We start from the raw sequence: 12,143 nt of genomic DNA on the forward strand, positions 1-12,143 counted from the left end.
GCCCACGGATAGCTAAAACAATTCTTGGGAAAAAGATGATGGGAGGCATCACCCTCCCCAACCTCAAACTCTACTACAAAGCAGTAACAATTAAAACAGCATGGTACTGGAACAAAGGCAGAGCCGTAGACCTGGGTGGAATATCCCTACACACAACCCCAAATGTATGATCATCTAATCTTTGATAAGGGAGCAAGAGATGTGAAGTGGAACAAGGAAAGTCTCTTCAACAAATGGTGCTGGAACAACTGGACAAATACATGCAAAAAAATGGGCTTAGACCTTGACCTGACACCATGCACAAAAGTCAGATCAAAATGGATTAAAGACCTCAACATTAGACCACAAACCATAAGGTACATTGAAGACAAGGTCGGCAAAACCCTCCACGATATTGAAGATAAAGGTATCTTCAAAGGTGAAACAGAACTAAGCAATCTAGTAAAAACAGAGATCAACAAATGGGACTCCATTAACTAAAAAGCTTCTGCACCGCAAAAGATACAGTGACCAGAATCCAAAGACTATCCACAGAATGGGAAAGGATATTTACACAATACCCATCAGATAAGGGGTTGATATCAATGGTATATAAAGCACTGGTTGAACTCTACAAGAAGAAAACATCCAACCCCATCAAAAAATGGGGCAAAGAAATGAATAGAAACTTTACCAAGGAAGAAATACGAATGGCCAAAAGGCACATGAAAAAGTGCTCTACATCACTAATCATCAGAGAGATGCAGATCAAAACAACCACGAGATACCACCTCACACCACAGAGACTAGCACACATCCAAAAGAACAAAAGCAACCGCTGTTGGAGAGGATGTGGGGAGAAAGGGACCCTTCTACACTGCTGGTGGGAATGCCGACTGGTTCAGCCCTTCTGGAAAACAATATGGACGACTCTCAAAAAATTAGAGGTTGAGCTCCCATTTGACCCAGCAATACCACTGCTGGGAATATATCCCAGAGAGGCAAAAAAGTATAATCGAAACAACATCTGCACATGTATGTTCATCGCAGCACTGTTTACAATAGCCAGAATCTGGAAAAAACCCGAATGCCCTAGAACGGATGACTGGCTGAGGAAACTTTGGTACATCTATACAATGGAATACTATGCAGCTGTCAGAAAAAAGGAGGTCACGAATTTTGTATTTAAGTGGATGGGCATGAAAAGTTTCATGCTGAGTGAAATGAGTCAGAAAGAGAGAGACAGACATAGAAAGATTGCACTCATCTAGGGTATATAGAATAACAGAGTGGGAGACTAACACCCAAGAACTGTAGAAATAAGTACTAGGAGGTTGACTCCATGGCTTCGAGGCTGGCCTCACATTCTGGGGAAAGGGCAACTCAGAGAAGGGATCACCAACTATAATGTAGTCGAAGGCCATATGGGGGAAGGGAGTTGCGGGCTGAATGAGGGCTAGAGACTGAGCACAGTGGCCACTCAACACCTTTATTGCAAACCACAACAGCTAATTAGAGAGAGAGAACAGAAGGGAATGCCCTGCCACAGTGGCAGGGTGGGGTGGGGGGAGATGGGATCGGGGAGGGTGGGAGGGATGCTGGGTTTTCTGGTGGTGGAGAATGGGCACTGGTGAAGGGATGGGTTCCCGAACTTTGTATGAGGGAAGCATAAGCACAAAAGTGTATAAATCTGTAAATGTGCCCTCAGGGTGATTCACGAATTAAAAATAAATAAATTAATTAAAATAAAATAAAAAAAAATCTCAGGGCTAGGACGAATGGAGACGTTACTGGAACCCGCTTGAGCAATTTGATGATCAACAGGATGACAGTGATAAAGTGATTTTAGCCAGACAGGTGATGACAGTGGATACGTCCTGGTTTTTTCCTTGCTTTTCACTCTTCAAATGTTACCTTTTCATGAGTTACAGAGAGATGTTGTCTTCATCAGGGGGTACCATGTTAGTGTGTTGTACATTCATAATACTCTCAAGGTGGTACTAAACATACAAAATATCAGTTGCCATATAATTTTTATGTATACTTGATTTTTATAATAGTTTAGGTAAGCTTCCAGTAGTATTAATATTTATTTTTGTATGCAAAGTTACTGCAACATCACCACTGCCAAAGTGCCTAAGACCCTTCTCTTAACTGACACTATATGTCAGCTTTACTCCACCTCTTCATTTCCACAGTTTGGGAATCAATCGGAGTTTTCTGATCCAAGGCCAATGGTTGTTATCATTCTGTACGTCCTTGAGTTGTCTCTCTTTATACCTGTATGTCTGTATCCTTGTTTTGTCTCTCTATACCACAGATGAGTGAGATCATTCTGCTCAATTCTTATTGCAGAAAATTGCATTATTTTGGCTGCATGGTATTTCTTTTTATATATCACAACTTCTTTATTCATCTTTCATTGCAGTTTTTGGGTGGTTTCCATATCCTGCTTATCGTAATAAGCACTGAGTGAACACAGGTGTGCGGTATCATTTTGAATTAATGTGCTTGGTGGGGGGAGCTAGATGCCATGAAGTAGAGTTGGTGTGTCATATGGGAACTCTGGCATTGTTTTTAGAGGAATCTTCATATTCTTCCTTAGAGGCTGAACTAGACAGCATTCCCAGTGAATGAGGGTTCTTTTTCACTGCCAATACTGGTGTGTGTGTGTGTGTGTGTGTGTGTGTGTGTGTGTGTGTGTGTTTTAATTTGCCATTCTTACTGATCTGGGTTGATATCACATTGTTGTTTTGATTTGCATTTCCCTTTTACTATATAGTATTACAAACGCTTTTTCTTAGGCATATATCTAAACTATCAGGAATCACCCCTGGCGGTGCTCAGGGGACCATATGGGATGCTGGGAATCGAACCTGGGTTGGCCGTGTGAAAGGCAAATGCCCTACCCGCTGTGCTATTGCCCCAGCCCCATCATCATAACTTTTAAATTCATTTTAAAGCTTTGTTTGGCAAAATCAATTAGGCTATTTTAAATATTGAAATATTTTAAATATAAACATTTTTAAATATAAAGAAATGTTTTAAAATTTTTACAAATTAAAATGTTCACATGATGTGAAGGGTACGAAAGTTTAATGTGGGGAGAAAATCACTCCAAATTAAAAAAGAGCTAGTTTTCATTTTTTTAGATAAGAAAAGACGGAATTTAGCTCCTCGTTTTGCCAAAATATTTCATCAATCCTAAGAATAAAATGTGGATTTTAGGGCTGAAACGATAGAGATGCTCCAGGGCCTTCCATGCTATACCGGCCAATGCTTGGGAGGCCTTGTGGTACCAAAGATCAAACCCAGGACCATGGCAGGCACCGTCTTTACTATCTCAGTATTGTCTCCCTTGCCCAAGGGTGGGAATTTTTAAGGTCTGTAGTCACTTAGAATGTGGATGTTTATCACTCTAACCGAATGATGTAGGATGTCTTCCTTTCTTTATTAATATTCACCAAGAGTCCAAAAGGTGGACATTAATAAAGCAAGACTAGAATTTTGTTTCATTCCAAGTTTGCAGCTCTGTGGTGTAACTCTAGGAGTTACGTCCTAGAAACATGATTTATGTCATCCGTTGAGTAAAATGATGAAAAGGTTTAGGACTGTTACTGTAATAAAATAGGGCTTTCATTAGAATTAAAGAATCTATCGTTCTTTCTCTTACATGTCTTCCATGTTTTGTTACTTTATCTTCTGCCCTATAACATTTCTGAGAGAAATTTCATAGGACATACATTTGGTGTCATCTTATAGGTTAGCATTTATGTTTTAAGTTACAATTTCAGATATTGTAATCAAAAATATAATTGTTGAATTTTCTTAATAGAAGATAAGGTCCACTTAGAATTATTCCATACCAAAATTGAATACTTGAGCTATTTTAAAATATGTTCTCACAGAGCTAGTGAGACAGTACAGCTGGTTGGGCACTTGCCTTGCATGTGGCCAATCTGGGTTCTGTCCCCGGAACCCCATATGGTCCTTCAAGCCCTGCCAGAAGTTTTCCCTGAATGCAGAGCCTGAGGTAAGCCCTGATTACCTCTGGGTCTGCTCCCCCTACATCCCCCCCTCAAAAATTTTTTTCTCGTTGTCTTTATAAAATTTTAGTATATAGAGAAGGACCTTTCAGACACTTATTTTTTGGCATATCCTATAGCTCTGTGGCATATCCTATAGCTCTGTACAGAAAAATCTGCTAATGCATGTGTACACAATTTTTGAAAATAATTATTGGCAGGTCCATAGGCAAAAACATTATAAAGATAAACCGTAGACTTCCCATGCTCCAGTAAAAAACTGAATCTAGAATGATTCAGTGGCTTACAAAAATCCATTTATATAGATTTGAAGATGGCATTAAACAGATATGTATACAGACATATAAAATACATAAAAAATCAAAAACCATAAAACAGTGGTTATTGGGAGAGAGGTGGGTAGTAGAATATACAAACAAGTAATCTTTTAGAATTAAAAGTTGTATGGAAGCTAGGAAAACATTAAACAAAAATCTAAATGCTGCTGAAACTGCACATATTTCTCAAGTCTTATAAACATTACAGCACTTTTATCAGGAAACATCTGAAGGTGCCAAGATATTTCCAGTAATGTAACAGAAGAAAGATGATCATATAATGAAAATGCATTTGCATAACTTGTGAGGAGAGGGAGGGGAGGGAAGGGAATGAGACAGAGGAAGGAGAGAAGGGAACTGGAAAAAGAGGAGAGAAAATAGAGGAAAAATTGCCTTAACTTCCTCAGCTGGGGTTGTGAAATTGACTTGTGTTGAACTGTTGAAACTAAGAAATCTATCTTTTCAAAAAAGGTGTCTACTAAGACATGTGTATGTATTTGTGTGTGAATATGTGTTAAGAGGGATGCTGTGCCACTGTGCTTAATGACTGACGGTTCTAAACCAATCTATGCTGAATGCTTTGTGGAGAAAGTATCAGATGTGGGCTCTGCACTTCCCCACACCCATCCCTCCCTTGTACTCTTTGTTTCTTTGAGTGTTTTGTTTTGTTTTTTGCCCAGAGGGGGCCGGGGTATTGGACCACACCTGGCAGTGTTTAGCGTTTAACTCTGGGCTCTACACTCAGGAATCACTCCTGGCAGTGCTTGGGTGCTGGGGATCAAACCTGCGTCAGCTGCACGCATGGCAAGTGCCCTACTTATTGTACTCTCTCTCCAGCCCATCTGTACTTTCTTATCAAGGAAATGAGTTAGTAGGCATTATATCAGTATTGATCTGATAGGAAAATAGAATTGACTCCAAACAGTTTAACATCAACAGCTGCTTACAGTACACAGGGTATACGGATATGAATATGAGTAACTGGCCATGGGACTGGCAACAGCTGGAATCCATCATCATTCGAGGGCAGAAGGGGTAAGGAAGGAGTACGATGGGCACCCAGGGAAAGGGGCAGTGTGGCAGGCTGTGTAGTCCTGGAACCAGACAACTACAGTTAGAAGCAGGGCAGAGGGTGGCCCTGGGCATTGGGCAGTAGAACACAGAACCAGCTATCATTTTTCACCTCTGAGATTTCCCTGCTGTAAAGACAAAGAAGTTGTTGCTGTCATCCTGGTGAAATATTTGTTTTGAGGGCACTGTCCTTTGAAAGTATTATGGAACTCTATGAATGACTCTGAGAGTGAATAATGTTCTTCCAAATGTTCTTGCTTGCTGGAATATCTGAGAATTCTTTCAAGGGAGCGCTCTGCTCGCACTACCCTGATTGCTCTTGTCTCCATTTATTTTGGAAACCACTAGTGAATAAAAGAGACATGGCCATAAATATTTGCAAGAATTCCATGTGTAGTTAGTGAAGGCCATAAACACGTGGCCTTCCCCAACTGTTTGGATTATGTTCCAGCCATGTCTTTCAAATCTAGTTAACCCCATATTTATGTAGCCTCACTCTTGTTTTTCTGGGGAAGTCTCTATTCCAAGCCAGGGTACAGTGATAAAAATATGAAGCGCAGTGGCACAACAAATCAACAAAAAGCCTGTCACAGAATTGTGGGTGAGAAAGAGGGATCTTTTACTGGCTGAGCAAAACACTTTTGCCATTCTCATTAACGTTCTTATCTCTGAATTTTCTCATTATCTAAGATGATTAAGCGGAAATACTACCTTTGAAAATATGTTGGTGAATCCTGATTTAGGAATTCTTAGGTAGCAAGGTAAAAATTAGATTTTTATTAAGAAATGTCACTGTCACTGTAACTGTCGACCCCATTGCTCATCAATTTGTTCGAGTAGGCACCAGCAACATCTCTCATTGTGAGACTTATTGTTACTGTTTTTGACATATCCAATACACCACGGGTAGCTTGCCAGGCTCTGCCATCCGGGCATGATACTCTCAGTAGCTTGCCGGCCTCTCCGAGAGGGGCGGAGGAATCCAACACGGGTGGGCCGCGTGAAAGCCTTACTGCTGTGCTTTTTAAAAGTTGTGACTGACTAGTCATATACGTATGTGTGTGCATGTGTGTGTGTGTGTGTGTGTGTGTGTGTGCATGGTTTCCCAAAAGACTACCAATAGCAGATTAGTTCATCCGTAGAAAGTGAGAGTATGGTAAAAATAATAGACATTAATTTTTTTTAAATTTAAACACCTTGCTCATAATACAGTTGTTATGGGCTGTTACTGTTCCAACAACTGTCCCACCACAAAAGTGGCCTTCCCTCTATTGTCCCCATTTTCCCAACCTCCTCCACACAGTAACTTATTTTATATTGCTTGTTACAACTAATGGAATTAGACATTTTTGAAGTGACAGTTTTCTTTAAGTCTTATAATTACCTAATCTTGTGAAAATTGCTAACTTTCTTGATTGTTTTTGCCCCGCACCTGCTGTCCTCACTCTCACTTACTACTGACTCTGTGCTTAGGGATTATTCCTGACAGTGCTCAGGGGACCATATGTGGTACTAGAGGTCAAACCTAGGGTAGCACTGCCCACTGTACTATCTTTTTGACCCCAGAAAAATGCTTTTCTGAGATCATGCACAAGTTTGAAATAGTCATTAACTTCAAGAGTTATATTTATTTGTAATTATTTGCTCTTCAGTGAATCTGCACAATTTTCTCACTAGATCTTAAAGATGAGAAAGGTAGAAAATTTTGATGCCAATTTTAAACTTGTAGGTTATTTTTAGAATTGAACTCCTTACAACTTTCATTGTGCCTCAAATATCCTTGAAAAGCAGATCTGTGGTTTTTCAACTTCTCATTTTTGGGGTGGAGGACTGGCTATATTTGAACACTACCTGGTGGTGCTTAGAGCTTATCCCTAACTCTGCTCTCAGATCACTCTTGACAGTGCTCAGGGGATATGCAGTGCCAGGGATTTAGCTGGAATTGGCAGTGTGCAAGACAGATGACTTAACCCCTGCACTGTCTCTGTGATACTCAATTTTACATTTTTGTATGCAAAACAGAAAAAAACAGACCATGTGTGGTATGGTCAGTTTTTCATTTATAGAACTAATCTAATCTAATGTGTATAAATTTGTAAATACATTGCTGCTTTCCTCTTTTGGCAACTAGCGGTTTCGTGCTAAGATTGTTCTTGAATAGTCACAGCTGTTATAAAAAAAATAAAAAGGGGAACAATCTGCCCTGGCCACAGATAACAGCTCTGTGGGTTTGGACTACAGGCAGTCCTGCTGGGACCTGCCATGTATAAGTGGACATCAGTATTCCTTGGAGAGAGAAAAGGTGAATCATTGCTGGCTCTTAGAAATTCTTGCCTAACTTGCTGTTATCTTAATACAGTTCCCTGGGAATGCGTTATTCCCTGGCACATGCCTCCACCTCCACTTTAATGCTCCCTCTTTTATCAAGTAATGGACTGTGGAGTATCAGACCTGGACTCTGACTTAATCCCATTTGTTTCTTCTTCATGCTGGTCCTTGGGTTATTACTTCTGTCATTCTTTGTACCTTTATTTCTGTTTCTGTTGTCACAATATTTGTCTGTCTCCTGTGAGTGAGATTCCCTAGAGTGACCTCCCTAGTTCTGCCTGTGAGTGCATAGAGTTGTTATATAAGCCTCCCAACAACTCCAGTTTTCCTTCTGCCTCTTAGTCTTCCCAGCCCCGCTATTCAGGATCTTCTTTCTTCTCTCTGGAATATAGAGATTCGATGTCAAGTGGTTTTGAAAAACTAACTAGACAGTGTTTAGTTTTGTTTCACCTTTCTCCTCTACCCTCTGTGCTCCAAATATTTTATGCTCTGGATTTTTTTTTTCCTGCACTCCTTCTACCTGAACAGCAATTCTCAAGTTATGATGGGAGTTTAGTTTACACTGCATAAGGTAGTTTATAAGATAAGGTAGTTACACTCCTTAAACACATCTGTTCTTGATTATTTCAAACACTGTGCCTTAATTTTGCTTGTACTTTGTTTTCATTTCATTTTTCTTTACTGAGATTATTTTTAGGATTTTGCTGAGTCCCACTAACTCTAATTAAAGAGCTTTGATAAGGCACATAAGGAACGTAATAGGGAGGAGGCTTGTATTTGTTTACCTCCTGCCTCTTATGCTTCATTACCTCCTATAGTTGAAATATCAGTAGAGGACTACTGGAATATTATCAGTGTTTTTGAACATTCATCGCTGATTATGTTAGGAATGTTAGTTATCTTCAAGCCAGCTTTGATTTTTCTCAAGCTGATAGACCTTTTCTACTCAATTGATAAAGAATCCATTAGCTCCATATTGTTATGTGAATATATGTCTTATCTTTTTATTTTCAAGACATTTCCTGAAAGGTTCAGTACCATGGCGGTGAAAGCATCTCATCTCTAATCATGGCCACAGAATGAACTGAAAAGCATTTTGAAGAACTTTTCATACTTTAGATTTTTCTGATTTGCTCCTGTCATTCATGACACTATATATCCAAAACACTTTCTCAGTTGATTATTGCATTTTTTTTCCAGAGGTACTCCTGGCTCTGCACTGAGGGATCACTCCTGGTGTACCTGGCGCACTGTATGGGATGCTGGGGTTCAAACCTGAGTTGGCCATGTGCAATTCAAGCACTCTACCCACTGTTCTGTCATGCTGGCCCTGGGAAACATTTTTCTTACAAAAACTAGATTTTTTAATTTAAAAAAAAACATTTGTTCTTGAACTCTTTCCTATCCATTCCTTCTTTTTCTAGTTGACTCATGAGATTATATTTTTGTCTTAAAATGAGATAAAGGATGATTTTTATGACTTGTCCTAAAGCAACACTGTTGGCTGAATAATTGCCTACAATAGATGGATTTTTCTCCCTTAATCCCAGTGCTGCATCTGGTCTGCAATGGCTACTTACTAACATTTTGCTTAAATACATAAAAGTCTGAACTCTTCTGCCTCCTCTCCAAATGTACTCTCTGTCCTTTCATTTTAACTCAGTTTATTGGAATTCTTGTCAGAGAATTCCTTAAAAGAAAATCTGCACTATCTCTGACCACACATTAAGTTAGGCAACCTTCCTATCATCCTCTTCCATCCTTTTAAAATTGTTTTTTTGGGTTTAATAAGTTATTTTGAGTTAAAAAAATGTCTTGATAAATACATATCATCATTTTTTAAAAGATGATACTGGTATTTGACTCTTTTTCATATGTTTTTTAAATTCAGCAATGTTTTAAAATTCAAAGTGTTTTTTCAAATTCAATAATTTACAAACTTTTTAAAATACAGTTGTTTCAGGCATACAGGCATTCAGTGTTCCAACCCCAGTCCATCCCACCACCAGAGAGACCCACCCTTCAAATATCCCCAGTTTTTCACTCACTTCCCGACACCTGCATCCTTAGCAGGGACAAACAAGGTCACACCATAATGCTTTTTACAGCAAAAATGCACATGGAGTCATAATAAAATAGATCCATAAGTCAATTTGTGATCATTTTATATCTCACAATGGTGTTTACTAAAATCATTGAGGCTTTACTGAGCTGGTGGGTGATGGTTGAACCTTTTGTGTTACTGTTTTTGCTCACTGAGTTTTGTGGGCTTCTATGCAACTTTCCTATCAAATTTGATGTGCTGTCACTGGGGTTTCAGAACTGTGGAAATACGGAGGAGGTGTCCCTCAGGAGCGGCGGAGCTGGGCCAGTTATCTGTGGGACATAATTGTGTGTGGTCTCTGGACCACTCTGGAAGGGAAGGGAAGCAGTATGAGAAGACCTCAGAGTTTACAGATCAGGCGACCTGGGACAGTTCTCCTGCTTGGTGGCTTTTGCTGTTTGACCTTTTTAAAATCTTTCTATAGTGGAAGTATTTCTAAGAAGATAGAGAAATACTTTTACACCAGAAAATAAGAGCTGTGATCTGTTGATGGAATTGAAATCACTTTTGCTGATCACCAAACTGATTTACCAACCTAAGAAGAAAGTGATCAAAATAACAGATGTCTTGGATGGCATTTAATTCTGAACCATGACATGGATTAAGTAGGACTGGAAGTAGAATTTATCGTCATATAGGTTGTCAGTGCATTTGTTTGGTGCTCATAAGCACATTCAGGACAGGCCTGTGAGATGAATAAAACATTTTAGCTACTTTGATGCAAAATTCCTTCGAGTGTGAAACAAAAAACAAATAGAAGCTGTTATCTCCGCAGCCAGGTAGGGCTCCATTATCAAGGTTCAATTTATTTTCCTCAGAAACAAATTGCTATTTCAAAACATTTGTGTTTAATAATGGCGCTTAAGTTTTGGAAACATCTTAAATTGAGCATTCTTTTTTTGGGGGGCGTCACACCCAGCGATGCACAGGGGTTACTCCTGGCTCTCTGCACTCAGGAATCACTCCTGGTGGTGCTCAGGGGGACCATATGGGATGCTGGGAATCGAACCCAGGTTGGCTGTGTGAAGGCCCTACCTACCTGCACTCTAGCCCCTACATTGAGCATTCTTTAGAGGACTGTTTTTGTTGAGACACCAAAAATTTGGAAAACAGTGATATTTACGAGTTTAGATTTATTTAAGCACCTTATGGTACCATCTTACGCTGAAGAAGATCAGACTGATAAATGATACATATGATCTGAGCATGCACTCCCACTGTTGCAAAGTATATGCCAGCATATCAATGACTTTTTCAAGGTGACAGAGCTTATTTATGGCTAAAATGGGATTTAGAATATATTATGACCAGAACCCACATTTTTCCCTGTAACATGAAAGGGAATTTTGAGAGTCAAAGTCATAAAATGTTATTGATGCATGCTGAGTGTGATATCTGCTGGCTTTGGCTTTTCCTTGTGACACCTGCATTATCTTCCAAGACTTGATGTATATTGACTGATTTTTATTTGATGGGAGCCACATCCAGTGATGCTCAAGGGTTACTCCTGGCTCAGTGCTCAGGAATTAGTTCTGGTGAACTAGGGAGACCATCTTGGGTTTTGGGGATCAGACCCAGGTTACAAAGCAGGCATTCTACCCACTGTACTATCTCTCAAGTCCCAACTGCAATCTTTACCCTAGAGCCACACGTTTCCATATAGTTTTGCTATTTTCTGGAGCTGCTTGCCAGCTAAGGGTAGGCTTGTAAGACATTTCAGAAGATGCCTCTGTCTACAGTCAACACTGCTTCTGACAATGGGGATTTTGTTTGCATGATTTTCATTTTATTTTTTCTTAAGTTTTTAGTTGAATCACACAGTTACAAAGTTTTTCATAATTGAGTTTTAGTCATACAATGTTCCAACACCTCTCGCTTCAACAGTGCACATTTCCGCCACCAGTGTTCCCGTTTCCCTCCCTCTGTTCCTGCTCCTTCCAGCCTGAATATGTGACTGATACTTCTGTCTGTCTGTCTCTCATTTTTGCTCTTCTAGGCACTTTTGCAATACTGTTACTGAAAGTGTATTATGCATATCACTTTACCTCCTTTAATGAATGGGTTTTGTTGTTATTCCTTTGTTTTGGGGCCACATCTGGTGATGCTCAGGGGTTACTTCAGGCTCTATACTCAAGAATTACTCCTGGCGGACTCTATTGGATAAAACCCAGGTCAACTCTGTGCCCTACCCCCTATATTATTTCACGCCCCCACTAAGGATAGTGTTGACTAAATTGGCCCGAGCCAATATTCTTCTGATGAGATAGTTTTTTAAAATGTCCAGATGCTTTAGAAAGA

General features: G+C 39.6%; 1 protein-coding gene across 1 annotated transcript in view; it reads left to right on the plus strand.

The window, feature by feature from the left end:
- The first annotated feature begins 5,309 nt into the window (after positions 1–5,309).
- Positions 5,310–12,143, plus strand: part of LOC129404979 (protein bicaudal C homolog 1-like) — a 51,059-nt gene continuing 44,225 nt past the window's right edge. The window contains 1 exon segment of the mRNA XM_055139927.1: positions 5,310–5,377. Within this exon segment, the coding sequence (XP_054995902.1) occupies positions 5,310–5,377 (68 nt within the window).

Source organism: Sorex araneus, chromosome 5 (genome assembly GCF_027595985.1).
Source record: "Sorex araneus isolate mSorAra2 chromosome 5, mSorAra2.pri, whole genome shotgun sequence".
Classification (NCBI taxonomy): domain Eukaryota; kingdom Metazoa; phylum Chordata; class Mammalia; order Eulipotyphla; family Soricidae; genus Sorex; species Sorex araneus.